General features: G+C 41.9%; 1 protein-coding gene across 3 annotated transcripts in view; it reads right to left on the bottom strand.

Moving 5' to 3' along the window:
• Nucleotides 1-11,700, bottom strand: part of ADAM17 (ADAM metallopeptidase domain 17) — a 44,487-nt gene extending 32,787 nt beyond the window's left edge. For 2 of the 3 annotated variants that reach the window (XM_081313795.1, XM_081313796.1), the window contains exons 1-7: nt 11,464-11,700; nt 8,876-9,008; nt 8,304-8,437; nt 6,256-6,344; nt 4,003-4,171; nt 2,428-2,558; nt 1,279-1,368 (exon numbers count right to left, since the gene is read on the bottom strand). In XM_081313795.1, the coding sequence (XP_081169921.1) occupies nt 1,279-1,368; nt 2,428-2,558; nt 4,003-4,171; nt 6,256-6,344; nt 8,304-8,437; nt 8,876-9,008; nt 11,464-11,599 (882 nt within the window). In that variant the 5' untranslated portion in view covers nt 11,600-11,700. Of the gene's footprint in view, nt 1-1,027; nt 1,102-1,278; nt 1,369-2,427; nt 2,559-4,002; nt 4,172-6,255; nt 6,345-8,303; nt 8,438-8,875; nt 9,009-11,463 lie in introns of those variants that run through there. The other variant, XM_081313797.1, reaches the window with a different exon arrangement.
• Between the last annotated feature and the right edge of the window lie 2,746 nt (nt 11,701-14,446).

Raw genomic sequence — 14,446 nt, 5'->3', positions numbered from 1 at the left:
GCCGACGTTTGGGGAGGTTTGGGCGCCTCCCCAAACCTCCCCAGGTCTCCGTTCCTCCGCGCAGACCTGCCGACGTTTGGGGAGGTTTGGGCGCCTCCCCAAACCTCCCCAGGTCTCCGTTCCTCCGCGCAGACCTGCCGACGTTTGGGGAGGTTTGGGCGCCTCCCCAAACGTCGGCAGGTCTGCGCGACGTTTGGGGAGGTTTGGGGAGGCGCCCAAACCTCCCCAAACGTCGGCAGGTCTGCGCGGAGGAACGGAGACCTGCCGAGGTTTGGGGAGGTTTGGGGAGGCGCCCAAACCTCCCCAAACGTCGGCAGGTCTGCGCGGAGGAACGGAGACCTGGGGAGGTTTGGGGAGGCGCCCAAACCTCCCCAAACGTCGGCAGGAGGAACGGAGACCTGCCGACGTTTGGGGAGGTTTGGGGAGGCGCCCAAACCTCCCCAAACGTCGGCAGGTCTGCGCGGAGGAACGGAGACCTGGGGAGGTTTGGGGAGGCGCCCAAACCTCCCCAAACGTCGGCAGGAGGAACGGAGACCTGCCGACGTTTGGGGAGGTTTGGGGAGGCGCCCAAACCTCCCCAAATGTCGGCAGGAGGAACGGAGACCTGCCGACGTTTGGGGAGGTTTGGGGAGGTGCACGCGCACCTCCCCAAACCTCCCCAAACTTCGGCAGGTCTCGGACGGCGGTGGCTTGGGAGAGGTGCGCGCGATCCCGGAAGCACCAAAGCCTCGGCCGCGCACAAGTCCTCGGTAAGTTTTTTTGTTGACTGGAGTATAAGCCGAAGTGGAATTTTTCAGCCCAAAAAGGGGGCTGAAAAATTCGGCTTATACTCAAGTATACACGGTATATAAATTCATTTAATCATAGTCTCTTATTGTTTATGCTGTATTTTTTAATAACGAATGCTTTTCTTTAATAATTTAACATGTAAAGTTCAAGTTAAAGAAAGTTTTCTGAATATGTTTTTAAAGTAAGTAGAAGCACCAATGGTTTTTAAAAAGTATAAACCAAGAAAGATTTTTCTCACTAATAATGCCTGTTGCTGCCTCTCTTCTTCTTGAGTTATGTTACTACCTGGCTACTTCCTCTATCTGCATTTCTATTAGAAAGAAAAAGGGGAAGGAGAACAAAAAAGAACTATAACCTTCAGGATCATCATAATTCATCACATGTTTTGCATGTATCACGATTTACAATTAAATTATTCAATAAAATACTGAATTGAATACACTGGTATACAGCAAGTGTTCACATTCCTTCCAGGAGGTATTTTAATACCTGCTCTATCTGTACGCCATAGCCATTGAAGTGGGCGTTGTCCCACGAGGTATTGCGATAGATATCATCCACTCTGTCTATTAATTCAATCTAAATACAGAAAGGAAAACAAGGGATTCCAGTCAACCCATGTCATTAGAACCAGCATTGTGGGCTATTTATAAATACATGCATGTTCTGTGCATGAGAAAAGAATAGTAGCATTCTACTTATTTAAGTCATTGTATTTGTTAACATTTGTGTTACGCTAATCAAGCAGGAGTTCAAGGCACCATTCCTATATGTAAACCCAGTTTGGTGTAACGGTGAAGGTGCTGGCCCAAAACCAAGAGACTATGAATCCTAGGCCTCCCTTATGCATAAGAATTGCTGGGTGACTATGGGACAAACTGCTGTTGTTGGGGGAAAAAAGGAGGCAGGAGTATTAGTATGTTTGCTGCCTTGAGTTGTATATAAAAACTGTGAAATAAAATAATAATACTGTGTCTTTCACATCGTTTTTCTCCATAAAAATGGAGGCAAGTTGAACTAAAGACTGTAATTGGCACAAGCTCAGAAGCAGGTGAGTTTATGCCATTTACAAGAAACATACAGGTAGTCATCGGCCTACAACCACAATTGAGACCAAAATTTAGATTGCTAAGTGAGGCAGTTGTCAAGTAAATTATGCCCCATTTTACGATCTTTCTTGTCACCATTGTTAAGTGAATCACTGTACTTGTTAAGTTAGTAACACGGTTATTGAGTGAATCTGGCTTCTCCACTCACTTTGCTTGTCAGAAGGTCACAAAAGGGGATCACATGGCCCCAGGATACTGAAACCGTCATAAATATGAGTCAGTTGCCAAGTATCTAAATTTTGATCATGTGACCATGGGGATGCTGAAATGGCTGCGTGAAAAATGATCACTTTTTTTGTGCCACTGCAACTTCAAACGGTCACTAAACAAACTGTTGTAAGTCGAGGATTACCTGTATGTTAATATTGTCTATTCTAAGCATTTTTCATATGTACATCCTTAATCGTATCTGCTGAGTACTACTTAAATATTTAGTTATACCCTCGCATTCAAATCTGCCAGACTTTAAATGTAGCAAAATAATTGGGCATACTTTATCAGCCAATTGACAGCAGGTAATTACACTTACTAAGTAGTTAATGGTAGTGCTTTCTTCCCCACGGCCCATATTCTTAAAGAAACGATGATCTGCCACCACTAACATCTTGCAAGTATTTTTCAAGGGGTCTGGAGTAGCTCTTCTTCTCCGAGGAATATTTTCTATCATGATAATTGGAACATTACCAGATAACTTATTTATAGCTATTATATCAAGAATTTCTGTAACATATGAATATGTTCATCACAAAATGGTATGTTCAGTGCAAATGCTATGGATAGAACAGAAAACCTTGGGGAGTTCCAGAAATTGCTTATGGGTATTTATTCATCTCATTCATCCCATGTTTTAAAGGTCAAGAAAACCTTTCTCAATTTTATCTCCACAATCATAGCCATGTGACATAGGCAGAGACAGTGACAGAGTGAAAAGAGCAACTATTTTTAAAGTGCTTTTCTTCTCTCCCCACCCCCATACAATAAAAAAGCAGAAGCAGAATGCTCATTTACAGAAATCTTTTGCTTAAATCTTTCTTACATCATTTCTTTATGCCAGAGAGATAGTGTTAGGAAAAAAAAATGCTAAGCTAGTTTTTAAAATAATGGACTGCTACCAATGGTATGCGGAAGCCAGGCTAGAATGTGCCTTCTTCCAATAAAGTGAGAACAAGACAAGTATTCAAGGCAGACAGTATACTATGGATGAGTTGCTGTATGCTAATATCCTGATCTTTATAGTAAAGTAAATTCCCTATAAGCTTCCGGTGTGAAGGAGACAACTTTCTGTTGCATAAACGTCACAATGTTAAACAGAAAGTACAGGTAATTCTCAACTTACTACCCCAATTGAGAACAGAATTTTTGTCATAAGTTGATGTGGTTGTAAAGAGAGATGTCATGTAACCACACCAATGGCGGCTATCCCAGCATTCCCTGTTGCAGTTGTTAACTAAGAACCGCAAGTCATTAATCAAGTATCTACACAAAACAAAGCCATCCCAGACTTGGACCCTCCAGCTCCGATTTCCCCCCACCTCCAGGAAGATAATGGACTGCCTCCAACTCACCCCACCCACCTACTTTGTGGGATGGCAAGCAGCCTCAGAACCACGAAGCTTACTCAGCTTGCCTTCTCTCCAGTTCCCCGCGCTAGCCTTTCACCTTTTGTGCCCAGCCACTGTGGCTGAAGAAGCACCTCACTGCCTTTGCTGCCTGCTTTGTGGACCCTTTTCACTTCCTTTGCCGTCTCCTTTTTGGATCCAGCTTCTCCAGTGATCATTTTCTACACACACTAAATCTTCATAAATCTCTTCAGCGCAACTTTAGCCTTGGGTAAGAAACAATGGCCCCTGAGGCTGTAAGGGCAAGGAGGTTGCCAAGCGCCCAAATTTTGATCATATGAGGATCGGGAGGCTGCAATAGCCATAATTTGGGCATGGGTTATCAGTCCATTTTTTTTAAGCACCGTTGTAATTTTGAACGGTCGCTGAACAAATGGTTGTTGAGGATTATGTAGTACCTTATGCTGTTACGGAAGAATCTTATGCTGTTACGGAAGAATCTTATACAATTCTATAAAAATATTGCAAGTAGTTAAGACACTTACCTGTATTTACATCATTATCCTTGTGCCCTCCTCCCCAAAGCCCCTTTTCTTCTGGTTTGACATAACCACATACTTTTGGGGATTCTAATCGTGAGATATCCTTGATATCTTCAGATCTATACACCAAAAGCCTTTCATCTTTTGTGTTGTTGAGAAACCTCCATAAGGGCTAGAATAGAAAAAAATAATTGATTTTGTTTTCACGTCTGTTCAAAAATAAGCTACCCTACGTTCAACAGAATGTCTTTTAAGTAAATGCACCTTAAGTGGAGTAACTTATCAAAAGCTGTCAGTTCAGAACTCAATATGCTAAAGACTAGTATTCTTTAAAACAATTATTTATGTTTGTAAATATATCTAATTCTGTCCTAAACCACCTTGCGGGGCTTTGTAAGTATGCAATAGATTTGGGTTTGTTGTTTTTTTTCATTAGGTAAAATTATCTTCATTTCTAGTCAATATAGCTAAACAGCTCCCCTATCCATTCTCTTTAAAATAGCTTGCGAAAATCATGAATTTGAATAATAATGCTACATTTTAAAATAAATAACTTCATTCAGGTCTGAACCTTGGTTAGTTTCAAAATAATGTCATTACATTTATCAGACTCGCTATTGATACTGAGCCAGGATTTAGGCTCGTATATTATTCCCACAAGGGACGCGGTGGCTCAGTGGGTTAGGACGCTGAGCTTGTCGATCAGAAGGTCGGCAGTTTGGCGGGTCGAATCACGAGTGCCGCGTAGCAGAGTGAGCGCCTGTTACTCGTCCCAGCTTCTGCCAACCTAGCAGTTCGAAAGCACGTAAAAATGCAAGTAGAAAAATAGGGACCACTACGGTGGGAAGGTAACAGCGTTTCGTGCGCCTTTGGCGTCTAGTCATGCCGGCCACATGACCACGGAGACGTCCTCGGACAAGCGCTGGCTCTTCGGCTTTGAAACGGAGATGAGCACCGGCCCCTAGAGTCGGAAACGACTAGCACGCATGTGCGGGGGAACCTTTACCTTTTATTATTCCCACTCATACCAAAATCCACTGCAGTATAATGAGACATTCATAAGTGGCTCATTTTGCTCCTTACTGTTTTGTAAAATATTCAAAAAACACTGACCATTACAACGAGAGAAAGGAAGTTATTTCATGGAAATACTAGGCATTAATAAAATGACTGGATCTTAAATACAGAAGATGCCCAAAAGGTTAATTGGAAAACAGGTAGTGCTATAGTTATGACCACAACAGAGCCTGCCCATTATGTCAGTCATTAAAACCATTTTATGATCATGGTGGCACAGTGGTTAGAATGCAAAATATTGCAGGCCAACTCTGCCCACAGCCAGGAGTTCGATCCTGACTGGCTCATGATTGACTCAGCCTTCCATCCTTCTAGTGTCAGTAAAATGAGGACCCAGATTGTTGGATGCAATATGCTGAGTTTTTTAAACTGCTCAGAGAGTGCTGTAAAGCACTATGGAGTGGTATATAAATCTAAGGGCTATTCCTATTGTTATTTTACAGTTTATGCAGTGGTCACTAAGCCGAACTCTGCAGTCATTAAATGAAGTATCTGCTGGTTTTCAGCAAAGCTGGCTTAAAATGTAGTCACATGACCATAGGATGCTGCAAACAACCATAAATGCAATCATGTTGCAAAGAACCTGAAGTTTGGTCACGTGACCACAGGCAGCAGGGAGATATCTGATAGTCGGAACTTTGGGTTTGGATTGTAAGTTGCCTTTTTCAGGTAGTTTTTAGGCTAAAACAATTTATGGCAATTTTTAAAGAAACACTTTCTAAGCAGATGATTACTTACAGCAAGGGAGAAAATTAATATGGTGTAATATGATTTTCCTAGATTTCGCAAAAGCATCATATTCCATAAGTCAGGAAGATAATCTTCCATTCAGGCTCCTTTTTGATATGATTATTTATATCACATTTTAAGAATGTTAAACTATTTTTTCTTTTTACGACCCTGTAATCCCTTGCTTTGGGATAGAGTAGGGGTGATTGAATGGAGTGGAGCCTTTGCTAGCCAGATGCCCTTCCTGATGCCTATGTGGAGTTTGCAGCAGATATTTTCTCTTTGCACCCTGGCACGAGAAACTCAACCTTCCAAGTAGGAGGCAAGTGTCTTCATCTCTGGGCCGCCATGCCACTCAAAGTATGTTAAAAGAATGTTAAAATATTACAATCTATTAAAAAAATTTAAGCAATCATTTGGCTACATGTAGATTTATGTAATGGGATATACCTCAACATTATATTCTTCTGCATCTGTATTGATCCTCACTGTGAAGTCACTTTCACCTATGTGAGCTATAACTTTGGAATTACTCTGACCTGGATATGGGGGGAAAAAGAAAAAAAATGGATCTATTAATGGCAGCAAATAGTATAATTTCCTTTAGTCAGCAACTACTGTATAGTGAAAAATACACCAGGTCCTACTTGAGTTAAGCCAAACATGCTAGATTGTAACAGGTCAGTTCACATTTGCAAAGAAATTACATATTATGAATTTGAGGTTATTTCATGAGATTCAAGGAAAATCTTTGGGTATATTCACTGACTATATCAAAAGACATGTTCCAGGGCCTGGAGCTTGGGAAGCAAAATGAACCAGAGAGGTCTTTTGTCAAAATGTTTTTTTTGCTTGAGTTTATCCCTGGTGACCGTTTTATTATTTTTTATCCTTTGCTAATATTAATTTTTAATTTTTAGCATTTGTTAACTGGGGAGTGACATTTGTGAGATGGGAAGCCATCTGAATCAATATAATATCAATATTACTTATTTCCAATGATTTTATTATTGTAAACAATATGAATAACTTCTTTTAAATTTATATTACCTTCCAACATTTTTTAATCACTTTGCTTTAGTATTTTGTACTATGGGTCCATTAACGCTCTTGCTGTCATATAGGTAGTCCTTGGGTTACAATGGCAATTGGGACTGGGAATTCTCTTGCTAAGTAACAAGGTTCTTAAGTGTAACATCATGTGACTGCATCATTTAACAATGGCATCTCCGCAGTCTCAATTGCCATTGTTAAAGGAGGATTTCACATCATCATGACTTCTGATTTCCTGAGAGCTTCTTCAATTGACTTTGCTTCTGGGAAGGTAGCAGGAAATATTGGAAGCTGTGAACACCTGATCATGGCTTGCTGCAATGTCATAATTGCCAGCCAGGCACCCAGATCACAATCTGGCTGGCACTCTGAGGACCCATCGTTAAGTCCCCATTGTATAGTGCCACTGTCATAACCCAAGGACTACCTGTATCAGACCAAGTGCGCTAACTGGACCCAAAGATTATAACCATCCTGTCTCATTTTTATATGATATTCATGGTCACCCGGTCTATTTGTGGACCAAAATCAAGCTCTATCAGTCTAAATTAGCCTATAAAACTCGCCATGGCTGGGGATTATACTATCCGTACTACCTACCCATTTGTTCCCGTCTGTTGGCGGAGCTTCTGCTCCAATTACTTTCCCAAATTCAGATGCTGCAAGTAGCAATGCAATAAGGCACGCTTATAATTTTGCCTTTGAGGCACCAGTCAGACATATTCATTCTCTCCAGTCCTTTCATTACCTTAATGTTTAAAAGGTAAATGCTGAAATCAAAAGTTGTAATGAGTTTGCTTAGGTTTCTACTGTTTATGAATTGTAGTCTTAATCATTTTAGCTTCTAAGAATTATGTCATTTTTGAATATAATTAATAAATATTAGCACTCAGAATGCCAATAGACTCTAGTAACAGATCTATTATGCATTCCATTTACACAAATACCTAGTAGCTATCTGCAAAATCCGCAGTGTGGTTTGGCTGCTCCAATAGCCGTTCCTTGTCTTCTGAGATTAATTTTTCCAGAACAGAAAGTTGTTTGTGGTATTCCAGATCATGGCAGTTTATACATTTTTTTAATCCAATTTGACTTTTCGTATGCTAGTAATCCTAAAGGAAATCAACCCTGTTTCTTTGGAAGGATAAGATACTGAAGCTGAAGCTCAAAATACTTTGGCCACCTAATGAGAAAAGAGGACTCATTGGGAAAGACCTTGATGCTGGGAAAGATTGAAGATTGAAGGCAAAGACAGAAGGAGAAGGCAGAGGATGAGATGGTTAGATAGTGTCATCGACAACAAACATGAATCTGGGCAAACTCTGGGAGACAGGAGAGGACAGGAGAGCTTGAACTGCTATGGTCCATGGGATCATGAAGAGTCGGACATGATTTAGCAACTGAACAACAATGCTAGCAAGCAATGCTTACTTGTATACACTTACCAACAATATGACCTGTGAAAAATTCTTGCCATTGTACAGGATACTCTCTTTCATTGCCTTGGCCATCAAGAATAAGTGCTTGAAAGTTTTTTGAAAAATGGTCTGCTGTTGATCTTAAATATAATTGAAAATGCCTGTAAAAAATAATTTCAGATGTATCTAAAATACTTGATTTCATTATGCACAATATATTAGCAACTGTTGCATATGGCTCTCTATGGAGTTGATGACAAATAGCGTCAAGAATGTTTACTAGCGGCTTTAGCACAAATTGTTTTTTTTAATTTTCAAACCTGAGATAAATGTTTAAGAAAATACATCAATACATTATTAAGAGAGATTCAAAGGCTCTGCATACGTATTTGAGCTTTAGATACTGAACTACCATGCTTGCCAATACATTTGCCTGGTGGGTGAAAGCCAATGATATATTATCTTACATTATAAAGGCCCTAAAATAATTTCCTTTTCATTCCTAATAGACATAATGTTCCTACTACTCAGATAATACGTGATTGCAGCGATACATAAACAAGACCGATTCTGCATTTAACTAGAAAAAAAAATCATACCTATGCAATGCTGAAAAACTAATAAGCTTCTCTATGTGGGATTCAGGTTGGAGATCTCTTCGTCTGACTGAATGTTGTTGGATGTTGGACACAGAAAGAATATCATAGTCTGAAAGAACAGACTCCAATCTCTCTGGGGAATAAAGAAAGTGAAGACTTAAACAGAACAAATATAAAGTGAAGTATTGGTCTGTAACTAAATGGAACAAGATGCAATGTTAAAAAGAGGCATCCAAGCATATCTCCCACTGAAGCTGCACTATATAAGTCATGTGACTCAGTCTCACTAATTTGACGTTTGTGATTTAGTAAACTGGATTGTGTTCGTCACTCACGCCCCTGAAAATATTAGGTTTTTGTTATATGGAATATTGTTCCCTTTTAATGTCTCATTTCATTTACAAGAAAGTGCCAAAATGAAATGTATATACCAGTAATTATATTCTTTCAAGAACTCTATGGAAATGACATGAAGCATGAATAAATGGCTATATTAGAAAACTGTAACAGAATCAGGAACTGAAACTCAAAACTCCACACCCCATTCCAGAGATATTTCTTAAGAATTACAACTACTTGTTTCCTGCGCCAGAAAAAAATAGTACACATTCAAGATCTTTAAAAATATCTTCTATGAGCATCTGCAGCTATTTTATGCCTATCCACACAGTACAGTACTGTTCAATAATACAAACTCAGCTGAAAACTTTTCTTAATTTATATGGGTGACTCTTACACTGTAAAGGGAGGCCTAAGCTCCCTATAATAAAGATGTATCTCACCTGCCATAAGGATAGTTTTAACATCATGTCAATGTTTAACTGTGCATGAAATCACCTATGGCTGTGTTTACAGTCCTGATCTCAGTATTGGAACAGTATAAATAGTCCTCGACTTACAACATTTGTTTAGCGACTGTTCAAATTTACAACGGCACTGAAAAAAATGACTTATGACCATTTTTTACACTTATGACCATCAGAGCATCTCCATGATCGTGACATCAAAATTGAGACATATGTTTTTAGGACAGTGTCCTAGGGTCATGTGATCCCCTTTTGCAACCTTCTGACAAGCAAAGTCAACAGGAAGCCAGATTCACTTAACAACCGGGTTACTAACTTAACAACCGCAGTGATTCACTTAACTGTGGCAAGAAAGATCCTAAAATTCACTTAACTGTCTCGCTTAGCAACAGAAATTTTGGGCTCAATTGTGCTCGTAAATCAAGGACTACCTGTGCAAAAAATACGAATGACCATCCCAGCTCTATCTAAGAGTAATTAGAATTTTTTGGTAGGTTGCTCCTGTTTTTGACACTGTTTCCTAGAAAACCTCACTGCCTCCAAGAAACCACCAAAAGATGGGCTTGACTTAACTCTTGTACTATTTTTTTAATCTCCAATTTGCCTCCCACCCTCGTGAATTTTTTTAAACAATTGACATTCCACTATTTTATAACATTTAATGATAGTGGAACCTAAGATGGTAATGCCCATCTTCACTTCCCCAAGCTCTTTGTAAGGACCTCCCCCTCCTTTCTTCAGACCATTTGCTTCCTACCAGCACAGGGGTAGGAACGTCTCTACAGGTAGTCTTCAACTTACAACAGTTCATTTAGTGGCTGTTCAAAGTTACGACGACACTGAATAAATTGACTTATGAGCATTTTTCATACTTACCTTTCCAGCATCCCCATGATCATGTGATCAAAATTCAGATGCTTGTCAACTGGTTCATATTTAGGAACCAGTTGCAGTGTCCCTGGGTCATGTGATCATCTTTTGCGACTTTCTGACAAGCACAGTCAATGGGGAAGCCAGATTCACTTAACAACCACATTACTAACTTATCAACTGCAGTGATTCACTTAACACCTGTGGCAAGGAAAGTCATAAATGGGGCAAATGCTCACTTCACAAACGTCTCACTGAACAACATTCATTGTGGGCTCAATTGCGGTGGTAAATCGAGGACTACCTGTACGTGCTATTAGTGTATTTTGTAGGCAGAGCTCTTCAAGCACTCAAAATCCTCCCCAAAGGAGAAGAGGACCTCTTTTTTTTTTTTCTTACACACCCCGTTCAACCGGTTTACAACTATTGAGCAGCCCCCTGCCTGGGCATGGAGTTTTTCCCGCCCCCCCCCCGTCAAATGTTCCCAAAGAAGCGTCTCTTCCCAGGCAACCTCCGGCAAATCCCGCAGTCCCGCTAAATGGCGCAAAGCGTTCGCGCTGGCAGGCGTTGCCCGGCCTTTCCCGGATGGAGAAACAGTTCAGCTTCTCAACAGGCTCCCTTTCCAGCAACTCTCCGCGACGGCCAACGCTTTGCCCCCCCCCCCCACCGCCACCCATTTACTTGGCACCCCGCATGGCAGCTTCAAGCGGGGAGGAAGCCTCTCGGAGAGCCCGCTCGGCTCCAGCCAGGGATTCGTCCCGGTTTGAGCCACCCCGACGGGAGGAAACAGCCCACCAGTTGGCAAAGCGGGAGGAGGACCGCTCGGCTTCTCGGGTTTCTGTCGCGGGGGGTGGCGGGTGGCAGCGAAGCGAGCTCTCCCGCCTCCCCGCCTTTTTTTCCCCAAGCACTCACCGAATCGCGACTCCCGATGCCCGCCTCGGGGTCGCAGGGCGGAAACCCCTTGCGCTAGCAGCAGCAGCAGCAGCAGCAGCAGCGAGAACAAAGCGGGAAGCGGCCGCCGACCGGAGCGACGGGACTGAGGCTGCATGGTCCCCGGGCGGCGGCAGAACTCCTTCTCCTTCCTTCTTCGCGCTCACATCGGCCGACGTCCAACCTTCCTCCTCCGGCCCCAGGGAGGCTCTCTCTCCCACATACACTTACACACACGGAAGATGAGAGCCGGCCTCCCGCGGAGCATGACGGGCCGGCAGAGCGGCCGCCATCTTGTTCCGCTCGGGAAGGGGAGGAGCGTTTCCCAGCGACGTTGGGGAGAAAATAAATAAATAAATAAAAAAGCGGCGGTTTTTTGGTTTCGTTCTTGCTTGCCGTGGCGAGAAATAGCGCTGGTATCCTGGGAATGAAGAATAAATGCATTTTTGTTTTGTTCGTTTTTTTCTGCTGGGGCTCCTGTGCCGCTTGGCAGGTTTCCTAAATGTTATGTGAGCTCTCGGTGGCAGCAGCCGGCCCAGCTTGACTGAGGTGGGCAGTTAAATCGGCCGTCACGGAGTAGTACAGGCTACTCCTCGACCTACGGCCACAGTTCAGCCCAAAATTAAGGGAGACATTTGTTAAGTGAGTTTGTCGCCATTTTACGACCTTTCTTGCCACAATTGTCAAGTGAATCATTGCAGTTGATAAGTTAACCATCTGGCTGTTAAGTGAATCTGGCTTTCCCCCGTTGACTTTGCTTGTCGCAAAAGGGGTTCACGTGACCTTGGGTCACAGCAATGGTCATAAACACGAACCAGTTGCCAAGCATCTGAATTTTGATCGCATGATCATGGGGATGCTGCAATGATCGTAACTCTGAAAAACAGCAATAAGTCACATTTTTCAGTGCCGCTGTAACTTTGGTCACTGAACGAATTGTTGGAAGTCAAGGACTTACCTGTACAAGGACTATCTGGAGAGGTAAGAGTTGCAGACTAGACTGGAAGAGCGACAACCCCGAAGAACGACGAAAAAGAAAGTTTCATGGAAGTGTCTCTAGTGAAGTTACACATAATCAAGCTCATTTGGAAGGAGACTTTGCTTTCCAAGAGCCTTGGTGGAGCAGTGGGCTAATGCCTCCTTAAGTAACACCAGCTGCCTGCAATTAGCGCAGGTTTGCATCCCACCAGGCTCAAGGTTGACTCAGCCTTCCATCCTTCCGAGGTAGGTAAAATGAGGACCCAGATTGTTGGGGGCAATAAGCTGACTTTGTAATAATGCCGCTTGGTGTGTGTGTGTAAGCCCTAATAAGCAGGCATATACATAGAATGAAGGCTACTGCTAAGCTTGTAAGCCGCCCTGAGTCTTCGGAGAAGGGCGGGATATAAATGGAATTAAAATAAAAAAATAAAAATAAAAATTTGGGGCTACTGAAAAAAAACTCCACTCTTGGCTTGAAGGTCTCCTTGGTCAGTGTTGAAACTGTCAGGAGTATCCTTATCTGAGATCTGGATGGCAGCCCTGACCCTCTCTAAAGCCTTTCCTCAGAAATTGAAGCCTCTGCATCCAATGGCACTGTGTGTTATTCAGTCCTAAAATTGTGTTTTTATTCTGCCCTCTATTGCTATATAATGGCTTTATTGGAGGAGAAAAAAGTTTTGAAATCCTATGAGGGTTCTCTTTCCCATCAGTTGTAATTTTGTTTGACTTTAGAATGATTAAACAGATTTTTTTCCCCTCCTCAAGTTCTGGAGTAAGATTCAGCAGTGAAGGAAAGGAACTTGACTAAAAGTGACAATCATTAATTTATAGCATTCCAAATCTAGTTATAAAGGAGTTACAAGGGAGCAGAAAAAGCAGGTGTAAAGGTTCAAGCCATTATCAGTATTGTAACCTAGGAAACAGGTTTCAGTACTATACGGTCCCTATCCTGTACAAGAATACTAAATTATCAGCATACAGGAACTGGCAATCATGAAGCAGACATGAAACCTCTAAGCTAGGCTAGCATTTTGCAAAATAAATCTGTTGCACTAGGAATTTTTGGGGTAAATGGAGACCAGAGGTTAGAAGAAAATCATCCTAAACTCACTTAAACAAATTTCTCACTTAGCAACATAAATTTTGGGGTCAATTGTGGTCATAAGTCGAGGACTACCTGTATTTCTACCCAATTCTGTACCCCACTTCTATTTGTAAAGGTAATTATGCAAATAGGTCTATTTCTAATCTGTATCATGAATCTAACCTTAAATCTATTTTGCTATCAATAATGTTTGCCCCTTAAATATGACCCATCATTTTGCTACACCTAATCCAATGTTCAACGATATGCTCTTGAGTGAAAGTGGCATTTTTGGAGAAAAAGGGAGATACGAGCACTCAATTTTAAAGAAATAGAAAAATCTCATGAGACAAGCTACATATAGTGACAGTAAGATTCTTAAACATACTTTTTGCTAGCACCTACAATTGTAATCTTGAAATTGAAATCCTTTTGGGTTACCTGAATAAGGGAATAATTCTGATTTATCTCCCCCCCCAACCAAAGGATGCTGTGGTGGTGCTGGCAGAATGCCTGAAGGCTGTAAGTCTGGATGAGGAAGTACCTACCAACTTCTATTCATCCATGGCAAGGTGGAATGGCTATAGGTGATATTTCGTTCAACTCTGAATGGAATGGTGCTTCCCCAGTCTTAGCTGGTGTGCAATGTGCAATTTAGGAGTCCATCTGGACTCATAGCTCCTGCTCAAGCAGGTGGCAGCCATGGGGGGCGGGGGGGGGAAGCTTTCGCAGATTTGTCTATTGTGCCAATTGCACTTTTCCGTGGACCGGGAAGCCTTGCTCATGGTCACAGAGTTTGGATTACTGCAATGCATTCTACTGGACTATCTAGAAAATGAAGTGGTCCAGAATGCAGCAATGCACAAGAACCCCTAGATTTGCCCATGTAAGACTTCTGTT

The sequence above is a fragment of the Vipera berus genome, assembly GCF_964194415.1.
Source record: "Vipera berus genome assembly, chromosome: 1".
Classification (NCBI taxonomy): domain Eukaryota; kingdom Metazoa; phylum Chordata; class Lepidosauria; order Squamata; family Viperidae; genus Vipera; species Vipera berus.
This window is presented reverse-complemented; position numbering and strand designations above follow the sequence as displayed.